This window comes from Nansenia antarctica, assembly GCF_963989245.1.
Source record: "Nansenia antarctica genome assembly, chromosome: 12".
NCBI lineage: Eukaryota > Metazoa > Chordata > Actinopteri > Argentiniformes > Microstomatidae > Nansenia > Nansenia antarctica.
The window spans coordinates 19370305-19397594 of NC_137682.1; the positions used below are offsets into that span (position 1 = coordinate 19370305).

The 27290-nt window shown below is 43.7% G+C and overlaps 2 protein-coding genes across 2 annotated transcripts; both read left to right on the forward strand.

Moving 5' to 3' along the window:
- The first annotated feature begins 1376 nt into the window (after window positions 1-1376).
- timm21 (translocase of inner mitochondrial membrane 21) lies at window positions 1377-6548 on the forward strand. The gene is made up of 6 exons (XM_080542827.1): window positions 1377-1887; window positions 4482-4544; window positions 4639-4736; window positions 5000-5073; window positions 5193-5298; window positions 5515-6548. Exons 1-6 carry the CDS (start codon window positions 1533-1535, stop codon window positions 5605-5607), a joined length of 789 nt encoding a protein of 262 aa, XP_080398953.1. The 5' UTR covers window positions 1377-1532; the 3' UTR covers window positions 5608-6548.
- A 3413-nt stretch (window positions 6549-9961) lies between these two features.
- On the forward strand, window positions 9962-23507 carry LOC308169075 (uncharacterized protein). The gene is made up of 5 exons (XM_080543708.1): window positions 9962-10280; window positions 11753-11824; window positions 11992-12151; window positions 17365-17494; window positions 21806-23507. Exons 2-5 carry the CDS (start codon window positions 11805-11807, stop codon window positions 22015-22017), a joined length of 522 nt encoding a protein of 173 aa, XP_080399834.1. The 5' UTR covers window positions 9962-10280; window positions 11753-11804; the 3' UTR covers window positions 22018-23507.
- Window positions 23508-27290: the final 3783 nt, after the last annotated feature.

The window sequence follows — 27290 nt, forward strand, 5'->3', positions numbered from 1 at the left end:
CCTCTGCATCTTGCCAAGTTTGACAACTTATGGAACTAACATTTATGTCCCACATGCATCTTGAGAACTGTTGCGTTGAGCGACCAATTACCAATTTAGAGTGTTGTGATAAGAAAAAGAAAAAAAGTTTTTTTTTGTGTGTATGCGTTGGGTTTTGTCTTTGGATTACAGAGATATGTCGGCCAACGTGTGTTCCTCAAGTGGCTAGGATCGCAAAGCCATGGGACACATCTCCTTATAACTTCAGAAACTGAACTGAAACACTTTTAAAAGAAGAAAATACCTTTAATGTACATTTTGAATGGAGTGAAAAACAGAAACCTGTTCATGCTGTAGATCTTTTTTCTTTTTCTTCTTCATTTGCATTAAAACATGAGGACACCATGTTGGTGCTGAGGTCACATTTGGATACTTGTGATTATGCATCCCTCCGTTTAGGGCTCAAGTTCTCTTCATGTCCACTGGAAAAATGATGAAGTCATAAAAGATCATAAAACACCAATGACTTCACCAAGCTACCAATGGAGTTCAATGGTTTTAGTATTAGTTTCTATGACAGGCCAGCTCAAAGTTTCCACCATCACTCCATCTACCATTCCTCTCCAGAGAGATATCAGGGAGTAATGTGTTGTGTCCCCCGCAGATCTCATTGGTTTCCCCAAAGCCTTTCTCAATGTAGAACATCACCGGTTTCCCTCTCAAATATTGACAGTCATTGAAAAACATTGGGAATAGTTTGTCAGTAAAAGCAGCTTAATTGTCTATAGCACACTACAGTAGGAGAGACTTCTACAGTGAGAAAGTCCTCTCAATGTCTGATGATGTATAACAGCCCAATAGTCACAATACTTTTTATTTTTTCCACACAAAGGCCTTTCCTGCATTTGCATCACTTTTTTTGTTTCCTGTCAAAATTAAATGTGTGTGAGAATCATGTTACTGAAAAATCTCTATTTGTTTTGTAACACCAGTACATCTAGACAACAATGTTGGAGGGAATGTTTTGAATAAACTCATGCTGACTAAAAGTTGCTTTTCTGATTTGCATGTGTGTGTGAACATCTCCATTTCTGTCAAAATTGAGTTTTTTACATAATCTGATCCATTAGGTGTTTATTAATGCCTGTGTGGTGTTATTTTAAAATTTATTTTTTTGTTGTTGTTAGTAATTAATAAAATACAAAGGTTCCATCTCACAAAACATAATGGAATGTAAAAACGTTGACGCTCAATATGTCTGAACTGCCCTAAACGGACGGTGTCAAAAATGCCGACACGAGAAAACTCACTTTCCCATCGACCCTTCGCGCATGCGCGTTGATGACGTCCTATAACATGCGCTTCAAGGTTCAACCAGCTATCAGAAATAACGAAATGTAGCCAACGATTGTTGATCGCATACTGTCATTTTCTCTGTTAATGATCGGACGATCAATCACAGTCAGTTGACACCGGAGGAGACTGTAAATTGAAGCAGGACATCAGTTTTGTTAACTGAAGTGACTTAGCAAGTCAACGAGCTAACACTAGCTATGTATTCCTTCATATTAAAATCGGTGCGTCGCCAGTGGCAACAACAGACTCTGTCCACTCAATGCTCAGTTCTGCAGATATGCAAACGCCTGGAGAGCAACTTCTTCTCGATCCATCAGAAAGCGAGTTGTTCAATAATACCTCCTACATCCAGACTTGTTCTGCACACAGCTGCTGCAGGTAACTCAGTGTCAGCTGCAGGCACAGGCAGTGTGATCTTTGCACAGAAACGGTGTGTTTCCCTCGACACCAGGCTCAGGAAAGACAGTCGTGATGAAGACAGGGGGAAAGGTCAGAAAGGTCAGATGTCCGTGTCGAGGTACGGCGCCCCGGGACCCTCTGCATCACATAAAGGTAAGCCTGATGTCATCGATCAATCAATCAAACTTGTCATCGAATTTCACAACTGTTGTTATTAATCTCATCATAGCCCTTCTTCACCAAATAAGAATGCACTTGCAACAAGAACTCAAACATATTCAAATGTTTAGCTAAGTGAATTTAGGGCACATTTGATATGCAAGAAGAGACATTCCCTCAGACTGCACCACTACAAATGTCATTTTGGGGACAAAAAAGATGGGCTGTGTTCCAAAATATTTTCTTGCACTCTACCTAGACTAGAGCATATTCCGTACTTGGTATGTACGCTCTAGATAGAGTGCAAGAAAAACTGGATTATGGACTGGGCCAGTGTCCCGGGGCCGCTGACTGCCAGGGGGCTTTCAAGCTTCAGGCCGCACACGGTGCGTGGCCCAAGACTTCCCAAGGAAGTTGAACACCAGGGCCCTCAGTGTGCACAGAGCAAGCTGACCACTAGGTTCCTGGGTGCTTAATATCATGAGCTAACCACTAGGGCCCCCCTGACCCCTCAGTGCTTACAATGTGAGCCCCCCCAGACCCCTTGGTGTTTAAAATGTTAGCTGACCACTAACTGTCCCCCAAATCCATCTGCGCTTACAATGTGAGTGGGCCCCCAGGCCCCTTGGCATTTAAAGAGCGAGCTGACCACTTGAGTCCCTCGGCCCCTGGGGCTTAAAGCATGATCTGACCACTAGAGTCCCTAGGCCCCAGGGGCTTAAAGCATGATCTGACCACTAGGGCCTCTGGTCTCCTCGGCACTGGGCCCCCCCCCCCCCCCCGCGCTTAAAGAGTGAGCTGAGGGGTGGCTGTGGCGCAGGAGGTAGAGCCACCATCTAATGATCACATGTCAAAGTGTCCTTGGGCAAGACACTGAACCCCAAATTGCTCCCAGTGATGGCCCGGCGCCTTGCTTGGTAGCTTGCTGCCATTGGTGTGTGAATGAGTGTGTGTGTGAATGGGTGAATGAGAGGCCATTGTAAAGCGCTTTGGATAAAGGCGCTATAAGTGCAGTCCGTTTACCATTTGACCATTTAGCTGACCACAAGGCCCCCAGGCCCCTGGGTGCTTGCAGTGTGAGTTGACCACTAGGGCCCCCCAGGCCCCTCCGTGCATACGTCCACCATAACACCGTGGCCCCTTGGTACATACAGTGCATGTGTTACGGTACATGTGGGAATACGGTACATGTGGGAAAACTAGGGTTTAGTTCTAGGGTGCTACGATTAGGGGTATGGTTAGGGTTAGGGTTAGGATTAGGGTTAGGGTTAGACATGCCAGCATGTACCAAGTCACCCTAGCACCTAACCCTAACCCTAGTTTTCCCACATGTACCGTATTCCCACATGTACCGTAACACATGCATCAAACGAGAGCCTCTCGGAGAGTACAGTCAGCAGCTTTAAACTTTTCGAACTTTACTCTCACTGCCAGTGACAGACTGCCAGGGTGAGCGGACATTTTCCCTTTTAGGCAGAATAACAAACGAGCTGTGGGGTAGTGAGTGCCAAACACGTCTCAGCTCGTTATCATTTATGTCAATAGAGTCAGACCTTGTCAGACAGATAGATTTTGACGATCTGGTAGATGATTTTGCGAGGAGGAAGAGGAGGGGGGGTGCTCCAAAAGACATGTACCCAGGGGCCTCACGGGACCATGATCCAGCCCTGAGTGCAAGAACGCATTTTGGAACACAGCCATTGATTGATTAATTGTGGTGTGGTACAGTACCTGTCAGTCTTAGCTTGACATTTGATTGATTTATTAGGATCCCCATTAGGTGATGCAAAGCATCAGCTACTCTTCCTGGGGTCCACACAGAATATATAGCCTACAAGAAATCACCACAAAACATATTATAGAGAAGAAAAACATCAACATGCATAACAACACCAGGAGAGCCATAGCACTATGCTGGAAGAGTATGGACGCTCCATCATTGAGAATGTGGAAGAGGGGGCTCTTGGAATGTATTGGTCTGGAAAGATTAACCTACATTATTAAAGGCAAGCGGAAAGACTTTGACAAGCTGTGGGAAGGACCATGCATGAAGAACATGTAGGATAGAATACTTTATACAAAGTGGAGGAAAGTTTTGTTTTTGTATTGTTTTTTATTCAATCCAAAAGAAGAGTCAGTCATGCATGTCGTTTATATTTGCTGTCATTGTGCTCTGCTGGGCAAGCCGAGCTGCCCTGTTCTGAACCCATGATAGCTCCCCTAGATTTGTATTAGTAGTGCCTGACCAAATCACCGGGCAGTAATCTAATTGTGATAATACTAGGGTATGCAGAACATGTTTGGTCAGAAGTGGTGTTAAAAAGGAAAAACATCTCCTGACTACAGATATGTTTCTGCCCATCTTTTGCACAAGTGAGTCTATATCTTGACCATGCTAATTTACAGACTAAAGTTACTCCAAGAAGCTTTGTTTCCTGTACTTGCTCAATAGCAACATTGTTCATTACAAGCAAGTGTTAGATCATTTGTAAAAATCGAGAAGAGCAGTGGTCCATGTGAAGATGCACACACATGGTGTGGGCCATGCCTTGGTTAAATCTCTTAAACGGTTGTCTTTCCTTTAACAGTGAAAGAAGCTGGCAAAGACTTCACCTACTTGATAGTTGTACTCATCGGACTTGGAGTGACAGGTGACATTTCCCCAACAATTTCTAGAATATGATTTTTTTTTAAACGATCTTTCAAATGTTCCAATCCTGTATAAGCCTGTATGTTTCTCCTCAGGGGGGCTATTATATGTGGTGTTCCAGGAGCTATTCTCCTCCTCAAGCCCCAGCAAGATCCAAGGGAAAGCGTTTAACAAAGTCAAGTCACACCCAGAGGTGAGCTAATGAATGTATGTAATCAGCAGACGTCATACTATCCTGTGCATCTTAACAGGTTAAATAGTCTAAAGGAAGCTTTCTTTCTCTCACATCAGAGCAAATGAAGTAGAGGAGATAAGGAGAAGAATCATCAACTATTGAGATTTACAACCCTCTCAAATCCATTCTAGAAAAACCCCACCACAGACAGAATTCCTCTCTTTAGGTGTGGGGTTTTAAAGTTCTGCCTTTATCCCCTCTGGGTCTTTCTGAAACTCTAGGTGATTGGTGCATTCGGGGAGCCAATTAAGTGCTACGGCGAGACGACCCGTCGGGGAAGAAGACAACAAGTCAGGTGACCAGTTCATCATCAATGTGTAAACTTAACAAACTAAACTGGTAGATATATATTGAAGTTGTTGACCTATGTATACCATGAGGATCTTTACCATCACCTGTTCTCTCTCTCTGTAGTCATGCGGAGTACATGAAGGACGGACTGAAGCGAATGAGACTGAAGTTTTACATCGAGGGCGCCGAGCCAGGCGTGAAGGGGACTGTTCATTCAGAATCAAAAGAGGTTATTTATCCTTTTGTTACTACGGTTACACTCGACTTTTAGAGACTAAAACATACAGTGTAAATCTGAAGAGAGGTGAGTCATGGCTCTCGATCCTCAAACGATACAAAGCCTGAACAATTTCTTGTTTTAATGTGCTAAGCAGAGGTAGCTAGCTACAGGGTAGACTAGTTTGAGGTCGAACTAGGTTGAAATGCTTTTTTTCTCTTTTGACAGAACCCTGAAACCGGAAAGTACGAGTTCCGCTACATTTTTGTCGAAGTAGACGCCTACCCAAGGAGGACCATTGTCGTGGAGGACAACAGATAAGATGGTGACTGAACCAGTCAGAAGAGGCTTCACTCAGATCGTTCTGTTCACTCCAGTAGTTTATTGCTGAGTAACCTTTTGGAGAGGCAATTTTTTCAGTGCATGCCAATGAATGTTTTTAAAGGGAATATAGGTTGAAGCCATAAGAATAAACGATTAGGCCTAAATTAGGACCTGATATGTATTATGAGTTTCAGTGTATATTTTTTATGATACAAAACATTTTGATTATAGGCATAACAGTTCACTCTACTGCCAATAACTGTCAACTGTCAAGGAGGCGCGGATGTTGGATGATCTTTGAGGAGGTGAATATGGTGTTTGAAGCCCTAATGGTTGAAGCTATGATGTATAACAATCAGTAATGATAAAAAGGGTGAAATGCTTTTTCAGAGAAATCATGATGAATGATTTTGGTGCTATAAAAGTAAAGCATCTGAGCATGGATTTGCTGTTTGCTGTATGTGTTGTTTGCTGTATTTGTTGTTGACGATGCTTAAAGAGAGAATGCCCTTTTTGGGAACAGGAGTGTACTGCTACACTCAATACAGGCCCTTTGAACATGTCAAAGATCATTAGGAGTGTGCCATGTCACCTGTTGTCAAACTTGAGTGTTCAAAGGATTTGTGTGCTAGATATGATGCAGTGTAATGGGGAAAGAATATTGCATTTACTTTTTAGCTCCCTGTAAATAAGAAGGATTCACTGGTGAAATGAATTGATGACAATTATCTTTTCATTACTTGAATTGTCTTTCCTGTCCTCAACATGATTGTTTTTTAATAATAATAATAAATGGACTATGGGTCCTGGGGGCCGTTCCACTATGCGAGATTAACTCTGATCCAAGCGATTAACTCTGATCCAGGTTTAAATAAGCTTGCGGTCGGTTCCATCAATGTGGCTCAAATAATTCGCTGCTTGGTTGCTATGCAACATATCCTTCTGAGTCAGATATAATTAGCCTGGTCCCGAGCAGACTTACAGGCTGGCTAAGGTAATGCGTGCGTCAAAAAAGGCTCACAGGCAGAAACTACATCCCGAACGACAGTTCCTCAAGTGTCTTTTAGGAAATATTAGTTCCCACTTCACACGAGATAGATAGATAGTTTGACTGTGTGATAGATAGATTATTTGATATTTTGAAAGTGTGATCGATAGATAGTTTGATTGTGTGATAGATAACTTGATATTTTGAAAGTGTGATAGATAGATCGATAGCTAAATAAATTAAAAAGTGTAAAAAATAAAATAAAATAAATAGGTATCTTTATTAACTTGCATTGCTTTTGTCACAGCGGTCTGGCTGGCGCAGTGGTTAAGGCAACCAGCTAGAGTTCCGAAGGTTGCGAGTTCGAGACTTGATTTTAGTGGGTTTTTTTTGTTTTTTTTTACATTTAACCGAAACCTTCATGCAAAGGCTTCAAACACCATTGTAATCGTGTCAGTTCTTGTAAATTAGCCTGCACCATAATTTTATAGCCTACATACTTTTTTTAGATGAGATTTTAGATTAGATTCAGACAACGAAATGCAGTAAAAAGTGCGTCTGAAGAGGGATTTGAACCATCGATTTAAAATGACGAATAAATACTATGGCAGCGGTTGATACCACTAGGCCATTGTGACGATATGACGGCTTGTAGCCTGCTGCTGATATCACCACAGTAGTAAATATGAATTTATTAAAATATGAACATACAGTATAACAATAACTGGGGCTAGTATGACCTACGCATTTAATCGGTCAGCAATTTCTTGCCAAACCATTTCCCTCGCCTTGTTAATTGCGGCAGTATTGCACTATTTTACATCTTATTTTTCCGTCTTCATAAAGATCAATAATTCGGAATGCTGCGCAAATGTAGAACCCCTGCAGAGTGGAGTATCTTCATTTCGACAGATCGACTCTTCGGGGCTCTTTATGTATGCGTGCACGCGCCCATATCGAGGATTTCTAAGCCGGTGTTCTGTGAACACTGATGACACAAGCCTGATCCTCGTTCGAGGAATCACCTGAGGCTTGAATTCCAATCCCGAGTTGCCTGATCGCCTGATTTATTTCAATCGCCGATATACTAATCCACTTTAGTGGAACGGCCCCCTGGTCCGTTACTCTTGTCTTGTTAAGATTTGTGTAGCTGATCAGGGGCGGAGCTACCGGGGGTCACGGGGTGGCACCCGCCCCCCTTGTGATCTGATTGCTGCCCCCGTGTGCCCTCCCAATGCCCATTGGGTGTTGAGTGCTGTCAATCAGTAAATACGTAGTGAAATTTTCGAGAAGCGATCGTATTGGCCACCCCAATTTCATTGGCTCTTAGTGATGTCAATAATTATGTGCTTTGATGCGCCAATTCAAGTTAGTATATGCAGCAGCTACTGCAGATGTTGTTGAAGAAGACAGTTTTTTTTTTTTTTTTTTCATGTTAGGAAAGTTTAAGTGTTGAATGCCCACTCGATATAACAAACAACAATAGTTTTAGGATCACTAACTACTTATAATTTGCAAATTGGATTAACTATCGTCTGCCATACTGGCTACTGGGTAAGTGGCTTACATGGCTTTGGCCAATTACCAATTACATTGGCTTGTAAACAAACTTTCGTTTTAGGACATGTTCAAAAGCAACGACTGTGTGGTCATCTAATTATGTGTAGTTATGTGTCGGCGAATGTGGTCAGCGATCAGGCAGTGGGACTCAGGATGGTCCTTTTAGACAAGGGGCATATGTGTTTTATTGGTTTGAGATGTACCAACATTCAAATAAGCATATCTTCTTCAATTATTTTCATTTAATTTGATTTCAATGTATGACACATCATTTGAAAGCTTACAATCTACACTTTCGTTGTTCTACATTGATGCAACATTAAAAGTTGAGGAAAGTATCATTTTCAACCGCATAAATTGAAGTTACTTTGTTTGTAATAGTTCTCAAGGTAGACTTAACAATGAAAAGAAGGGGAGTTATTCAAGAATTCTTCATTAAGAAGAAACCTCAGGCACAGAACAGTGAAATATCAGTTTCAGAAAAAAAAAGTTTTTCATTCAAGAAAATCTGCGGATATGAAAATTTTTCATGAATTGATTATCATTATTTAAAAAGAATAGTAATACATATTGCAATATTTATAAACTATAATCTGGCTGGATTCCAAATGCATTTTGTTGTCACTGTACTTGTACTATGCCAATGACAATTACATGTAATCTGAATCTGAAATTGACAGCGCTGTAAATAGTGTTATTCTTGAACAATACATTGCACCCGCTTAATATTACTTAGGCTGCTGTTGGTGAGTTTAATTGCACATGACATATGTTGATGAGAATATCATAAACAAGGGGACAGGTCAATCATAATTGTAATGTTGGCAGTGCAAAATGAAAAGGTCATATGCACCTTGCTTACAAGGTTAGAGTTAATGTAGCCAACAAAAACACTATGAAGACATAAATACACTGTGTAGCCTAACTGTACTATTTAAGAAAAGTAATTTTCCCATTAGTAGTCTAATAAATGTTGAAGAGAGAGGTGGGTGGCTGCCTTCATTTTTGACCCCAAACTTTTTTTTGGTCGCTTTTGGCTGGCCCCCCTATTGAACTGTTGTCCCCCCCCTGTGTCCTCCTCCTGAAAATGAACTGACTACGCCCCTGTAGCTGATAACTGCATATTTGGCAAAATTGTTAAGCAAGTTGGAGAGATGAACAGGCGTGTGGAAACTCAGCACCGGAGCGACGCGGCCTCAAGGTAAATGGAGTTGATTACTGCTCCTAACGTGTTTGTTGTCCCACTTCTATCACAAATATTATTGTCAGGTTTATCTGACACTGGTTATGGCAACAACAGATTAATTGGCCCCGGAGGGAGGGTGATTTAAGCCAGCCAATCCCTTGTAACAAAGGTTGGAAATCCTGTGGCAGTTTTATGATGCAGAGAGAGGAGGACAGACAGTTTTGGTACCAAAAATAAAAGGGGCGGGGCCAATTGGGGCTCTTTTTCCACCACGACTGGCACGCCCCGCCCCTCCCCTCCCCTCCCTCCCTGGAGACACACACACACACTGGCCCCTCCCCTCCCTCCCTCCCTGGTGCCATAGTAACACACACACTGGCCCCTCCCCTCCCTCCCTGGTGACACACACACACACTGGCCCCTCCCTGGTGACAGTGACACACACACACTGGCCCCTCCCCTCCCTCCCGCCCCTCCCTCCCTGGTGACGTCACACACACACTGGCCCCTCCCCTCCCCTCCCTCCCTGGTGACACACACACACTGGCCCCTCCCTCCCTCCCTGGTGACGTCACACACACACAGGCGAGGGCTCAACGTGAGCAGGACGAGGAAGTCAGACAAATGGGTCCTTACAGAAGGATTAGCGCCTGTGTGCGTCTTGAAGTTCGTCTTTCACGCTAGAAACTAAAGTCGCCGGTTCGGTTTTTTTGGGGGGGGGGAATAACCGATGAAAAAACGCTTTAAGAAGTAGGTGGATTTAACAAAGAGAAAGCTTTTATTGATCCTGCTTAGCTAACAACCAAAACGTCAGTTGTTGTTGATGTATAGCTAAGCTAGAAGGCTAGCAGGTTAGCCACACACACACCGCTGAAAGGGAAACACAATGATGCTGATCCTGCCAGGCTGTTGCGTGTGATCTCCCTCACTGGCACGGTGAGTTGGCCCTATCTACGTCGGGGATTCCAGACATTTAACACTTTATTTTCTTTCTTGCTAGCTAGTTAGCTAACTACTAGCCCTGGTATATTATGATCAGCTTATAATAAACCTGCATAAGATTACGACTCTTGCTAATAGTCAACTACCAATGCCACATGTGCCTTAAACTATTATACATTATAGTGCGAATGAGGTCGGAACCCAAATCATGGTTTCCATTTACTCTTAGCCAGGGCTGCCAAGTTTCACCAAAAGTTTGGAGTGAGATTTTTTGGCGGTGGAGCGACCCAAAACTGTGCACGTTTTGGCAGCGGCGGCCCCTCTCTCCCACCCAATTATTTGTACTAGTTTCCTGCAATTTTACATGTTGTTCATAATAAACCAGCACAAGAAATGAAAATAATAACTAATAAATAATAACATTTTATAAAACAAGAAAAAAATTCAGACAATATATTTATGAAATCTTAATAAACAAATACAGTAGCCTACAGACTCTAAAAGAAACATTGGGCCCCATCAACAGGACTCAGCCCCTTGGTCATCATCTTATATGGTCTTGGTCTTTATTTTATTGTCATTGTTATAGTACAGGTACCAAACAACGAAATTTACAGTGCATTGCTCATAGATGGCTATCATGTTATACAGTACATACCAGGGGTTTTCCTGGGTCAGAATGAGGGCTTGGTGGTTGATCTTGTGCGAGCGCAGCGCGCCCACATTTTTTTGGAGGGACCCCCAATTGTTGTATTTGTATTGTAAATTGTAATTATTATTAGTATTAATGTACCTGGTTATGTTACAGTAGAAAAACAAAAAACAGTTACCAAAACGGAGTATTTACTAGCTAAGATTGGCAAAAGATTGGCGTGGTGCAACCGAAATTAGTAAACAACTAGTTTGAAACTAACTAGTAACAACTAGGGGTTTAGTAACTACTAAATGCCTGCATTTAGTAATGACTTACGCCATATTGGTGCAACCCAGTCCAGTAGGCTACCAGATACGATGTTGTAATGTATGCACATATTTTGCTACCACGGTTGCCAGACGGAATTGACTGTCCAACCCAACCGGTCTAAAAGCTGCCGAATCCACCCGTCCAGTGTGACCAAAAGTAGCCCAATCTGGCAACCCTGCTTGCTACGTTCTTGCAGCTCGCGTGAACACAGGTTCTTCCATCAGCGCTCGCCTGCCGCTTCGATTGCAGACTCAAGTTAACGCGCGTGCAGAAAGATGCCACGAAACTCATGTCCGGTAGCTTTCTTTCAAGGAATTTCAAAAATGAAAGTCCCGTAAAACAATTGTTATTTCTCGCCGTGAGAAATAGAGATGCGGCGTGAGAACTGGTTGAAATGCGTGAGTCTCACGGTGATTGCGTGAGACTTGGCAGCTCTGTCTTAGTGATGTGTCTTTAATGTAGCTAGTAGTGTTCATCAATTCTACCTTTTGTTATGTTTCAGACTGTTTTTTTAAACTATGAACCCCTGCAGCCAGTCGTAGGCCTATCTCACAATGGAGTTGTACTGGTACATGTAAGTATATTTCTACATAGTTGACATAAATTGATGAATAAGAATTAATATGTTTCTCCATTTTCAAGTCTGTGTAGGGGGCTATATGCAATTGTGCACCAGGAATTTGTCTACTTTTTAAATAACATCTCTCTCTCTCTCTCTCTCTTATTTTGTGTACCTTTTAGAGTGGTCATCATATTCATCATCATAAAGATCTTCTTCTACGTGTGCTGGTATCGCTCGAGACAGAGACAGCTGGCGGCGTACCTAAGCAACCCTCGCAATGCCCAGATAGTCATCGTGGGAGGAAGGGCCTACCTGCATCAGATGTGTGAGAGGCAGAATGTAAGTGTAACACAGTGCTAATACTATCTACATCATGTTGAATGAAACCTAGTCACGCCACACTTCACTATGACCTTGCTTTTGGTATCGTTCTCAGTTCTCACACACACCCTTTTCTGAGAAATGGTGAAGTAGTTCTTCTCAGCCAACACGACAGGACCCGTTTTCCATAATGGTTCCCGGCTCCATGCATAGAGACACAGGAACTCAGTGCCCTCTGTAGAATGGAGAAATAGGTCAGAAGTGTTGTTGCCCTTTCAGAGGTGCGTGGAGGGAGGTGTTTACCCTCCTGAGTGCTTGTGGTTGTTTTAAATGAGTCACTTTCACTTTAAACGGTGTGAAGCAACATTCATTCCATTTCATTCATTCCAACATCAGTCTTCCGTTGTGTTTTGCAACGAACGGCCTACGCTTGCCTTTAGTTAGTGTACGTGTGTGTGTGTGTGTGTGTGTACGTGTGTGTACGTGTGTGTACGTGTGTGTGTGTGTGTGTGTGTGTGTATGCGTGTGTGTGTGTGTGTGTGTGTGTGTGTGTGTGTGTGTACTGTGCCTTAGCAGTAGGGATGTAACGATGCACTCAACTCACGATTTGATACGATTCACAATATGAGATTGCAGACAAATGATGACTAAAAAATATTATTTTATTTATTTCTCAGACAAAAACTCCAAAATACTGTATTTTCTTAAAGAATCACTTATTTGTACCTCTTCATAACCAACGAAATAAGGAGTTATTATACTGGATTGTTGGTTTTTGTTGACAGGATGTGTTCGGCTAGACTCAAATTATATTTTCAAAAAGTATCGCTGCTGATATGTAGTTCCTTAAGCACAACTGAAGACAGGTCATAGAAATGATCTATTTGCATGTTAAAACATATTTTCCCCTGAGTTTACTTTTTGATGATGACCCTGCATGCAGAATCACTTCAACATGGCATTCCCATGTCAATGTAGCTAGCTAGTTTAGCTGTACACTTACAATAACACACCAACACACCACCAACAATTCACACTTTGACAACAGCATTGCAAAACGAGTGCAGAGAGCTACAGCAATAACAGTTTAACCGTAAAGCCCAATAACATGGATAGATAACCAGCATGCTAGCTAGTTAGCCTAGCTACATGCTTTTCACTCTGAGTTTACACAAGCATGACAGCTTCGGGGCCTCCACCTGTCGAGCGAGCTTGCTAGTCTTGCATGTAATCTGCAATCAAGTGTCATGGGCTCAAAACATGTAACAAAAATGTAGCTCTGCATGTTTTAAAAGCACAACGCTATTAGCTACAAGATATTCACAAAAAGCATTTTTGGATAAGTTCCAAGAAACAGCGGCTGCTGTGGAGCCTCGGTGACAGAAGGCTGCAACCTGCCTCACCTGACCCAGCAAGCAGCTGATGCCGGGTATACTTAACCGCTTAACGTTTGGACAAAACACTATAATATGGTGATTTTGGATTGGGGGTAAGACCCTGCGAAGTACCAGCGTCATGTCCATGGGGTGTACTTGTCCCTCAAGCTGCCTCGCGCTACTGAAACAGGAGATAGGAGCAGGAGCCTATGGCCATTAGGCTCGAGAACCATCGGTTCTCAAGGCTACTTACTTATGTGGTTCTAGCCCGGCCTCTCTCACTGCAACGTCCATATTCCTTGCATTGTCTGAAACAAATATTGAGCTACATTTTTTTCGTCAAACATTCGTAGTGACCGCATGTCGATGCATCGTTACATCGCTACTTAGCACACAAACGTCTGTGTACATTTGTGTTTTGATGACTTCAGAGCCGTAGCAGTCCACAGGTATTTGTGAAGCGTAAATTCCACAGTGAATATGTGAGACCCAGCGTTGGTGTTTTGTTGACAGATGGGTTTCCAGCACTTGTCAAATCTAACCTGAGCCTGTGAAAGAGTCTGAGCCAATAGGAACAGTCAGGATGGACAGGGCAGCAGAGTAGACCCCTCAGAAGAGAGTGGACCACCTCCCCAATGTCTTAATTCTGGAGTTCTGAAAAGTTATATCCATACAGTTCCTATCGACACCCCCTTTGTAGTAGTGGCAGCTTCTCTCAAGTGTTTCCATCTGCTGGGGGAGGTTTTCTCTAGTTGATTGTTTTCTCTGGCCTAACATCCCTGAAAAAACTGACCCACGTAGACCTTTGTCTTTGATCACGGACGGTGTTGATGTTTTCATCGACAAGTCTGGAGGAGGACATTCTGCAGGAGAGGGGGGGAGGGCGGTCTGTCTAGGCCCACTCACGCAGACTCTGACAAGTCGTTCCTCCCAGGGTTGCCTGTGTGTTCAACAGCTTCTAGGAACTCGGAACACCTGGAAGCAATCGCCATGAATCGAAACCCTCAAATGTTCCTGGGATCATATTCAGCGTTTCGTGCGTTCTCTCTCCGACTCTGCTGTCCCTTTTCCTAATGGCCCTCAAATGGGTTCCATGCCAGTTAGAGGCCTGTAGCCCATTGTTATGATTGAGTACTGAAAGAGAGCAGTGTTATCACAGAGGAATAATGCATGAAGGGCTTTAAGTACAGAACGAGAGTCTATGTCTGGCAGCCTGGCAGTCATAACTCCTTGAAGTCTCCCTACTAGCTTGACATGCACACCATGACGCTTCTACTCTTAATACAGACCTCGCTCTCTACTGAAGACCCCCCCTTGTTTATCATGTGCAGGGCTACGGTTTATTTTTAGATTTCTTTGATTTCTTTTTTCTTAGAAGGGTTAATTAACAGGAAAAGCCCCCCATTCTAAAAATGAGGGTAGTGGTGGAGTCATGTCTCAAGTTCTTTCCAAGAAGCAGATTTTGATGTCGGAGACTATGACGATAAGATAACCAACTTATCTTTTTTTTATTCTATGAGTGTATTTTACTACCCTTGAGAATATGCCTAATGCCTTCAGAAAGACCGGTAGCCTTTTAGAGTTGAGAATGTATTTGTATTGTCACATCAATATACTTAACCAATAACCAGGAAAGTAATGACTGAACACATTTCTTGCTACCCTAAACTGTCTGTCTATCAAACGGTCTCCATCAACTCCCAGAGGGAGCGTGTAAATTACGTTCACCTGTCATAGTTTTATGTGTGCACGTTCGTTTATGCCAGATGTTTTTGCTTTCTGTTGGCTGTGAAATATGCTCCCAACCATAATATAATTGGATAATTATGTGGCTTTCCCCATCATCCCAGAAACGGAGACAGTGTGAAAAGTATTTTTGCAGTGACTGCATCACGTTTTTTATTTTTTTTATTTGTATGTTTATTTGTTTACGTTAGCCGCGTTACTTCAAACCGTTATGGCGGTTAGGATAATTCCATGCATGACGATTGACTGACACCCACAAGCAGACCCTAATTACCCCAGTGTAGAGTAATGTTGGTCAGTAGGTACCGGTAGTTGCTTTAACAACCTACCCTACTTTACCCACAATGCATCTCTTACAACCCTCTCTTTTCCACCTGGCCCTTCTCAGCCACACCCCGGTGAGAGTTTAACGACCCCGTTGCTCTCCACAGCAAGTCTCTCCCAACAGCCTCTCTGGATCTCCTTCCTTCACTCCCCCCTCCCTGAACTCAAGCATGATGCTCCCTGTTTAGATTTGAATGGAATGTGGAGCAAAAAGAGAAGTTCCCCAGAGGCATCCATTACCCAGCGTCGTGAAGGGTCTGGAGAGAGGCCAAGACGAGTCTACCCCCGACTAGGGGAGAGAGACGGAGGGAACGTGGGCGACAAGGCCTGACAGAGACTGAGGACATGAAGGATGAAGAGACTCAGTCGGCCTTCCACAGCCTTCTGGGAGGGAAGCAGAGTAGTTGGCATGTGTGTTTGCTTTGCCCCGATAGTGTAATCATATTAAGCTTTAATTAAGTCACGCATTACACATAACACGTCATACCTCATCAATTTAATTCAGTTTGATTTAACAAAATCCTCTCTGTTGGGCATGATATTGTCGTTTGGTCTCTGTCGGACACTCCCTTAAAGTGTGCGTCGGTTTCGAGAGCGTGTGGATGGTTCAGGAGAGCAAGTAAGGAAGGGTGGAGAAGAGCCCAGCTCAGCAGTGTCCATGTCTCCCACAAGGATCCCTAGTGCAGCAGTACACTGAGAGCTGTCAACCACCTCACCCTCGTCTGTATGAAAGAGTCAGTTCTCTACTCAATACTGGTGTGAATGTACTGTAGGCTAGGCCTGTAGATCTGCTGCTACTGCTGCTGCTGCCTTTAAAGTATTATAGTGTCTTTATGGTTTACATAATCTGCCTCTTATCCTCTCCAGCCAGTAACAGAGTCCAGACGTCCATGTCTGTGTGACTGGATGTGTGGATATGCAGTTGACGAGCAGCTCAAACCCTGTTTCAAGCTGTGCACATGCGTATGTGTGTATTTGTCTGTGTGCATGGCTTGTTTTTTTTTGTTTTTTTTAAAGTGGCTCTACCACCATTTGGCTTGTGTGTGGTCCCCCGAATATACTGACTGAGGTGGTTTTTCTCTCAGATAGGTTAAGTAAACTGCCACAAAACGATTGGCTTCATGGTTTGCTAACCGAATGGCTACAACCTATTGTTCTGCCAGGTACTGCAGGATGCTAAATGGGTACTCCTGTGCTGTGGGTATTTCTGTGCTCACAGTGAAATGTATAGGCTACTCTTAACTGTCCCTCCTAAAGACCTCCTCATCCCCACTACCCCCCCTGTACAGTTTCTCTACTATCAATAAATACATTTTAAAAAGTAGCCTATGTCTTCCCCCTTTCTAGCATTGTACAGGGTTCCCACGGGTCCTTAGAATCCTTGAAAGTTTGTGAATTTGAGAGAAAAAAAAATCATGGTCTTTAATGTTTTTGAAAATAGACACGGGTCATTGAAAGTGCTTGAATTCCCCCCTCTCTCTCTCTAAACAAAAATGTTTTACTTAGCTCGTCAACTAGTAAATAAGTCTCTGTATTTTAATTTGATGTTTCAGAAGGTGTGGGAACGCTGATTGTATCTGCCCCTGGTTTTGGCATAGATTACTACTTGTTATGATGACTGATGGATAGATGATTCACTTACTTAGACAAATGTATTTGTTGTTTTCTGCTAAATGCCAAAAAATGTGAATGTAAACTGTTTGTATGTGTCTTTACTGTACCACATGCCATATGTGTAGATGTTGTTGTACGGTGTTATTGATCCCTGCCGTCTCTCTCACACAGACGTCCATCTGGCCCAGTTGGTACGGTGTTCAGGACGAGGTCTCTGTGGGGGAGCCCTCCCCCACTCTCCCTGCGGCTGCCTCCTTCTCTCACCTGGACATGCCTCCCCCCTACGAGGCTGTCTCCGGAGGTAACACACACACACGCACACACACACACACACACAGTGTATAGTTTGTTTTTATATGCGGATGTGGTTAACTGGCCTGTGAGAACAAGAAACCTCTATGGAAGTTGTTGTAAGTGTCACGTCTATATTAAGGCCTGCGTCTAGAGAGCTGCTCAACATCTTAAATCTACATTCTCTCAGCATACTTTAGATGTAGAGTTAGGCCTACTTAAGACTACAGTGAGACTTTTACTTAAGACTACATTTAGTCTACTTAGGCCATCTTTGCACTGCTCATCTGCCATAAAACGAAAAAGCAATTTAACGCAGATACAGCGATTTAAGACCGCATACCTCTCTCCCACACACAACCTAACTGCAGGAAACAATGCATCTCTTGTGCAAACAAACACTGATGTAGGAAAATGACGTGGCCAGCGGTCGAAGTCGCACTTGTTCTTCGAAGATAAACGAACACGACTCAAAATAGCCTCCTACTTCGACAACTTGTAGAAGAGAACAATAGAGACATAGGAGAGAGATGTCTAGAGTAAAAAGCAGCCAACGTGCTAAAATATGTCCCCTGGTGTTTGCGGTTTCTGTCTCGCCCGTTGGGACGAAGCCCGTCCGTGAGCCGCCCCGCTGATAGAACATGAGCTCTGGTTGCACAATGGTTACATGACATTTAAGACGCCTCTGCAGCATCTTCTTTTCCACTGACTAAATGCCCCTATGGAGGCTTCTGGCAGCAGGGCTTGAGGTGGTTCAGAGAAGCCTTCTTTAGGACCTCCTTCTCCCCCTCTCCCTCCTTCTCCCTCCATCCCTCCTTCTCCCTATATCCCCCTTCTCCCTCTCTCCCTCTTTCTCCCTCCATCCCTCCTTCTCCCTATATCTCCCTCTCTCCCTCCTTCTTCCTCTCTCCCTCCTTCTCCCTCCATCCCTCCTTCTTCCTCTCTCCCTCCTTCTCCCTCTATCCATCCTTCTCCCTCTATCCCTCCTTCTCCCTCTCTCCCTCCTTCTGACTCTATCCCTCCTTCTCCCTCCATCCCTCCTTCTCTCTCTCTCCCTCCTTCTCTCTCTCCCTCCTTCTCCCTCCATCCCTCCTTCTCTCTCTCTCCCTCCTTCTCCCTCCATCCCTCCTTCTTCCTCTCTCCCTCCTTCTTCCTCTCTCCCTCCTTCTCCCTCTATCCCTCCTTCTCCCTCTATCCCTCCTTCTCCCTCCATCCCTCCTTCTCCCTATATCTCCCTCTCTCCCTTCTTCTTCCTCTCTCCCTCCTTCTCCCTCCATCCCTCCTTCTTCCTCTCTCCCTCCTTCTCCCTATATCCATCCTTCTTCCTCTATCCCTCCTTCTCCCTCTCTCCCTCCTTCTGACTCTATCCCTCCATCCCTCCTTCTCTCTCTCTCCCTCCTTCTCTCTCTCTCCCTCCTTCTCCCTCCATCCCTCCTTCTCTCTCTCTCCCTCCTTCTCCCTCCATCCCTCCTTCTTCCTCTCTCCCTCCTTCTTCCTCTCTCCCTCCTTCTCCCTCTCTCCCTCCTTCTCCCTCTATCCCTCCTTCTCCCTCTCTCCCTCCTTCTCCCTCTATCCCTCCTCCCTATATCCCTCCTTCTCCCTCTATCCCTCTTTTTCCCCCTCTCCCTCTTTCTCCCTCCTTCTCCCCCTCTCCCTCCTTCTCCCTCCATCCCTCCTTCTCCCTCCATCTCTCCTTCTTCCTCTCTCCCTCCTTCTCCCTCTATCCCTCCTTCTCCCTCCATCCCTCCTTCTCCCTCTATCTCTCCTTCTCCCTCTCCCTCCATCTCCCCCTCTCCCTCCTTCTCCCTCTCTCCCTCTATCCCTCCTTCTCCCTCCATCCCTCCTTCTCCCTCTCTCCATCCTTCTCCCTCCTTCTCCCTCCACCCCTCCTTCTCCCTCTCTCCATCCTTCTCCCTCCCTCTCCTTCTCCACCTCTCCCTCTATCCCTCCTTCTCCCTCTATCCCTCTGTTTGGCAGCGGGGGTTGAGGTGGTTCAGAGATGTCTTTTTCAGGACAGGCTTTGGGACAACTTGTCTTCTTCGCACACCTTTGTCGTCTTTGTAGGCTCTATGGCGGCACACCTTTGTCGTCTTTGTAGGCTTTATGGCGGCACAGTGCCGTCTCTGTGCCTCCCATATCTTCTCAGTGTAAAGACGGCTTTAGGGGGGTGGATAGCGTCGGTGTTATTTAAGCACACTACATTGAGCAGGCCTAACCGCCTGGGAGTGATTGTTCATTTAGCAGCTGCAGTGCTCCAGCCCAGAGGCATAGCCCACAAGGACCATAGGAATAAACAGTGAACCCTGTCTCTCTCTCCTCATAGAAAAAAGGCCCACAGCAGAATACCACTATTTGGCCAGCCCGTCAGATGCGCCTGCCAAAGGGGTTGTTCTGACCCAAACCACGCTGATGCTCTCCCCCCTCTTTTCATAAACAGTCCTGTTTAGAGAGGGGAGGGGGAGAGGGAGGGGGGGGGGGAGCCAAGCTAAATGGTGCCCTAGTCCTTCATACTCTTCCTCTCTAATGATTGGCTGGTTTAGAAGGTTTATAATATGGTTTTCTTCACTCAGCGTTGTGGTGTGAAATGACATTCTTTTAAAGGCATGGGGGAACTCGGTTGTGAGAGCTGAATATAGCCCCACCCACCACAGCCATGTAGAAGTGTTTTTTACATGGGGGGGGGGGGGGGGGGGGGGGGTTGTGCATTTTTGAATGGACTATTGTTTTTTTTGTTTTCTTTATCTTGTTCTAGTAATTATAGTATAACTTTGTTGTCACAGACAGGGAAATTATGTTTGTGGTAGGCCAGAGTGCTAAATGCTGCTAAGCTACCGTTTTAGGCTAGTTCCCAACTACAGCTGTAGTTCCCTAGCTGTTACCCAAACCAACGTTTTGGGAGTATCCTCGCAGTGACCCACAAGGGACCCATAACGAATCAGCCGAGAGCTCCGTTTGAGAAAACGGTGAGCTATAGAATCCCCCGCTCTAGTCATAAAATGAACGCCACGTAGAAACGAATGAGGATTTCCCTGTTCCAGAGGAGCTTAGATCACATGCCCACGTCTCGATCCTCTGTGACAGACACTCTTCTCAGTATCAAAAGCCTTAAACCTCAGATCATCACATGACGCTTCAACCCTCTCTGTCACTTCCTCAAGCACGTCCTTGCTACGTCCCGCCCCCACCCACCTCCAAAAAAGTACCTTGAGTTCCTCAACCGCCCCTTGTTTCTAGTAACGTGGTAGTGGAGGACGTGGGAGTCACAGCATAGCGGTTATGACTCATTATAACAGCCCTCCATTCCTCGCAATGTCTTCCACATCCGCTGTTCTCTATGACTCATTACCATTTACCATTTACTCATGGATTTGTAGGGCAGAAAATAAGTGTTTTATTGATATCAACACGGTATAATGTTTTAAGCATTGTATCGTAATGTGTATTACCATTAGAGAGAGAATTTTATTGGTGTAATACCGTGGACATATGTTGAGTAATTCCTATCTCCTCTTCCATCTCATTACAGGAGACCATGTCTGAATGCCCATTCATGATTCTTGTTGTTTACAATATGCAAAATGTACTGACATTGACTATACATGAAATGTACCATACAAGATTTTAATTCATTCATTAGTATGAATTCACTGCCACGATTCAGGAAGTCCTTTCCGTCGTTAGTCCTACAATGGACCTATCACTAAGCCACGCCCCCTTTGAAAACTCGGACAAACAAACAACGCTTCACTGACAGTGACTGACTGACCGACCGTGACTGAATGACTTACAATGGCGGGAGTTGGCAAATTTCTGATTTCTGATTTACCGCAGCAAGTAATAGACATGTTTTTTTTTAAAGATGACAAGAATATTTTTTATAGAAGCTTTTCACCATCAGATATTAGCGAGTTGTTTGTCTGAGTTTTCTGCCTGTAGTGACTATTGCTGTGATATGATTGGACAATTTCTATTTTGGGGCGTGGCTTAGCGATAGGTCCATTCAGTGGAGCAGACAGGGAGGCGGGCAGTAGCGACATTTAACCAATTACAATATGGTTGAGTTTAGGGATGGACGGTTTCCAATTCTCTAAGCCGAGAAATCGCTAACGGGGATTTAAAATGACATTGTTGAGCCGCCAATTTCAAATAATGGAGCCCTATACTATACTACTACAATACATTCATGTCAAAAACACTGTGAAAACTGGAAGCACAGTTGCAACACAATATACTGTTAGTAATCAGTAGGCAGTATGAGCATTCAGACACGTCCCATGACTTCTGCTAACTGACCCTTCACTTTTCCCCTCTGACCCGACAGCAGACGACCTGAAGCCCCCTCCTTACAGCGAGTGTGCCCAGAGCAACGAGGCCGACGCCCCCCACCCCTCCCACCACGGCCCTCCCCCCCCTCCCTCCGACGGAGGAGACGCCAGCAGCATCAGCGAACCCCCGCCCCCCTACACCCCCAGCCCCGCCGTACCAGCAAACCCACAGGAGTGCCTCGCCGGTCACAACCAACTGTCACACTGAGAGGACAGAACCCAGCTAGACCAATCCCCTGACGCCCCCCCCCCCCACTCGCTTTTCCAAGTGCTGCCTTCCTCCCTTGAATCTCAGTGATCGCTGCCAGAACTTGTTCTCTCCAACCAAGAGAGCAGATACTTATTTTTTTTGTGTGTGTGTGTGTTTCTAGGTTTTAAAACCAAGTTGTTTTCTACTTTCTACTGTTTTGAGAAGTGCAGGTTTGTGAATATATAATAACAGATATTATCATGGAGCTTATGAAGCCCCAGGACCACTCTCTTCCCCTGCTAACAGGTCAAATAAGAGAGGGGGAGGGGGAGGGAAATATGCAGCAGCCAGTAGGGCAGCGGACAGGAGATCGATCTCCGATGATGGCCTTTTACTGCTGTAGACAGTCCAGTGCTACCCCACCCCACCACGCATCACCATCACACTTGATTCGCTAAAAACACTCTCCCAGAACCGACGGTGGTTTAAGACATGTGTTTCTAGTGTCTAACTGAATCACCTTGGAGATTGAAAGGGGTAATGGCAATAACAACAATGTTACATTTCTGAGCAAAAATTGCCTTGATTAAACTATTGTTGGAGTTGTGTAGTAGTAGTAGTGGTGTTGGTGGTTGATGATGATGATGATGACTGCCCAATCAAACTAAAGAGGTCTCTAACAGCTTCAGTCCCCCCATAGCTTCACACTCTCTTCACTCTTGTCTATGGCTGTTATAAGTCAGCCATTTTGTGTATTTCCTCATTTTATGTCATGTCATGTCTGCTCATTAAAGATGAGATATTGTTTTGATTGCTATTGCGTCAATTGCATTTCAGATAACCCCCCATTGTAACATGGCAGGCTATGTATCCCAAATGATCTGGTTCCCACATGTGTAAAGTGGATGAGCTAATATGTTAGAGAAATGTGTACAGATGTCCCTGAGGAGTAAACAGAGAGACACAAACACAAAGTTGTAAATATGTAGTAACAGTACTCTGGGAATGTGGGGAAGTCAACTAATGCAGAGACAAGGAAGACAAGTAAGCATCTCATATATCAGTTTAAAACACTTGAGAGGCTTTCAGATGAGTTAAGATGCCTTTGAAATTGTTCAAGATAATCCTCCGTTTTTTGTGATGACAAATCAACACGCGTCCGTCTCCGATTGCGTCACTTCTTCTTTACAACTTTTAGCATTTAAAGTAACTCATTTACTACTTCTGCACAATGCAATGTTGTTACCGGAAGAAAGGGCAATGTCATGAATTACAATGTTGCTTTTGTTGCAGGTTTTGGCCAATTAACTGGTTTGGAAACATGGTTGTTTTTTCGTTATCATGGTTTTAATTGCTTGACATTTCTAAACCACTCCAATCAACTAGCCTTATGCATCTTGTGGGTTTTAACAGTTAGATTCTGTATATCAGAGGAATACATATATTGTTGGGGAAATGATTTACTTTTTTTGTTGGGGGTTGGGGGTTAATTCTTCAATAAACACATGTCCATATTCATGGTTGAAGTCACGTTTTTTCTGGGCTTTGTCTCAAGTCATGTCTACACTGATGTTTTACTCAACATACTGACCGTCCGAGCTCATTTGTAGATTATATTTTACACTGACTGCAGAACCGACGAGGCAGTTGACCCAGTTTCTCTGCTGAGCAGTCTGCATAATGTACTATTGTTTTGTTTGCTTAGGTTGTGAGTGTGATATTCGGTTTTTGTTTGAACAACCTGCTTGCCATACATACATACATACTGTATACATACATATGCCATACATACATACATACTGTAGTGCTGTTTTTAGCCACCAGGGGGAGATATTGTCCCATGTTTGAGTTCAACTAATTGTCTGTTCCTCCCAAGGACCACAGACAGGCAGCACCTGTTGAGAAGTACTACACGCACACGCACATGCACACACGCACCCATACACACAGTGGCTCATTCAGGTAGTGATTACAGGTTATAATTTGTTTATTGACATGTCTCTGTTTAATATTGCTTTCGATGAGGAGAGGGAAATTGTCTGCGATCTACCGTAGATTGCACATTTCAATTTTATTATGCAGGAGAAAATAATGAGGGCTGAAATGCCTCAAACTGAGTTTGCAGAAGTGCTCGAGAATGAGACATAGAGACTGAAGGTCATTACTCCTCTAGCTCCTTGATTACTTCTGGGTTCTTTATGTTGGAACCAGAGAGATGCACTTAGAGCTTAGACAGACAGGAGTTGAACACCACACACACAAACAGACACACACACACCAATACACACACATTCACTTCTACAATCTAGGTGTGCATACACTCACCCATTCCCACTCATGCACACACCCACACTCCACCAAGTAAATCTCTCAATACAGTGCATTAGGGAAGGTTGTTAATATCAGTCACCTCAGCATTGCACACCACTGACTCCCACAGAAATATTTATGCATTCAAGTTCACGTGCCCAGGAAATCAATACATGTTTTCATGTACCGAGAGATTTTATTAAAAAACCCAATAAATTACAATTTGACATTCACAATGAATTAGATAATATTAGATTTTCCCATTGGTTATTAAGGGACACATTGCAGGTGACATTTGTATAAATCCGTGCAGGGATCATTAAGAACTTCAGAACCATTGATGAATTATCAGGAAATAAGTCTGAAATCTTGGCTTGGTTAGGTATTTGTCTCCTCAGGCTCAACACTGCACAAGGCATTACCAAACTAAGGTACCTACAGTATCAAATGTCAAGTATTTTAAGAGTGGCATGTGGCGTCCATGGAAAATACCTCACCTTGTGTTTTTAAATTCAGCACGAGAGCACATTCCAGCCATGGGTGAGGATGGATAAGGTGTCGAGAAATGTCTCTTGTTTTCTTCCTCCTCAATCATTTTAGTTGGGGACGCCCATCAGTGCCGGGACAAAATATATTATTCTAACTGTTTTAAGATGTTATCTTTCTTTAAATGAACATAGTCCTTGCGCAACAACAATATAACATTTCACCTCTCACAATAAACTGAAATGTAAGTTCCTGTAATGACTACTCAAATGGGGTAATTATTAACTTGCCAAAATACCACAGCTAGAAGATTTCCTGATAGGGTTTCACAGCAGAGAAACATACAGTTAGGTCCATATATATTTGGACTCTGGCAGAATTGTTATTTTAGCTGTTTACCATATTCAAGTTACAGTTATATAATGAATATGGGCTTAAAGTGCAGACTCTCAGCTTTAATTGGAGGGTTTAGGAATTACAGCTCTTTAATAGGTGGCCCCCTCTTTTTCAAGGTTTTAGTGGCAAAAGTGTGGCATTTGCATTTGGAAACTGTTGCTGTGAACGCACAACATACGGTCAAAGGATCTCTCAATCCAAGTGAAACAGGCCATCCTTAGGTTGCAAAAACAAAAACAAAAAAAACATCAGAGAGATAGGGGGAACATTAGGAGTGGCCAAATCCCAAACCACAAAACGGTCTGGATGTCCATGTAAGACTACCCTGGTGGATGATCACAGGATCCTTTACGTGGTAAAGAAAAACCCCTTCACAACATCCAGCCATGTGAAGAACAGTCTCCAGGAGGTAGGCATATCATTATCCAAGTCTACCATAAAGAGAAGACTTCAGAAGAGCAAATACAGAGGGTTCACCACAAGGTGCAAACCATTCATAAGTGTCAACAAGATTAGACTTTGCCAAAAAACATCTAAAAAAAAGCCAGCTCAGTTCTGGAACAGCATTCTTTGGACAGATGAAACTAAGATCAACCTGTAAAAGAATGATTGGAGAAGGCTTGGAACGGCTCATGATCCGAAGCATACCACATCATCTGTAAAACACGGTGGAGGCAGTGTGATGACATGGACATGCATGGCTTCCAATGCCACTGGGTCACTCGTGCTTATTGATGTGACAGAAAACAGAAGCAGAAGGATGAATTCTGAAGTGTTTAGAGATGGACTGTGCTCAGATTCAGGCAAATTCAGAAAAGTTGATTGGACAGCGCTTCACAGTACAGATGGACAATGACCCAAAACATACCACGAAAGCAATCCAGGAGTTAGGCAAAGAAGTGGAATATTCTGCAATGACAGAGTCAAGCACCTGATCTCACCCGATCAAGAATGCATTCCACTTGAAGACAAAACGTAAGGCAGAAACACCCACGAACAAACAACAACTGAAGACAGCTGCAGTAAAGGCCTGGCAAAGCATCACAAAGGAGGAAACCCAGCATTTAGTGATGTCCATGGGTTCCAGACTTCAGGCAGTGCCTGAGTCATTGCCTGCAAAGGATTCTCAACAAAGTATTCACAATGAAAATGTTATTTATGATTTATTTATGTTAATTTGTCCAATTACATTTGAGCCCCTGAAAACCGGGGACTGTGTATAAAAATGGTTCCAATTCCTAAACGAAGTCTGCACTTCAATTGCATCTCGATTGTTTCATTTCAAATCCATTGCGGTGGCCAAAATTATGGAAATTGCGCTTCCTACAGCATCACAGAAATTTAAATGCATCAATCAAAGACAGGGTATGTGTGTGTTTGTTTTCTTTGTGTGTGTGTGTGTGTGTGTGTGTGTGTGTGTGTGTGTGTGCGTGTGCTGTGAGCGTGTGTGTGTGTGTGTGTGCGTGCTGCGTGCGTGTGTGTGTGTGTGTGCTGCGTGCGTGTGTGTGTGTGCGTGTGTGTGTGTGTGTGTGCGTGCTGCGTGCGTGTGTGTGTGTGTGTGTGCGTGCATGCGTGCCTCCTCTCTCAGCCTCTCCATTCCTCTATTCCTCCATTCCTCCAAGTTTAAACTCTGCCAGTCTTTAGTTTGTCTGTCATGTCGTGTTCTGTTCTGTTTATCAGACTCCAACATTCTCTGTTATCATGTATTCATTAGAGCTGGCATTAACGGATTAAATGTAAATGTCGAATCAGAGATTGTCTCCTTAGAGACTGTGGCACTTGAGGGTTCAGAAGGGGTGTAAAACCAGCCTCACAATCTATGAATAATTACTTTTGGGCGTAATGCAATAACAATGTGTATGTAAACAAACCACATAATCCATAATTAGATGGAATATTTTGCACCAGGCCTGACCTTAGATATCAAAACTTTACAAGAGAATACAATTAGCACCTGTGCAGTACTGTTGTAATTACTGATGCAGATTAGTTATTGTAAATATCAATTCAGTATAGCATATTCAATATGTAGAACATCACACAAACAGTAATTAGAGTAGTTCAAAATGTTTTTCCCTAATGCATATTTGTTTCTATCA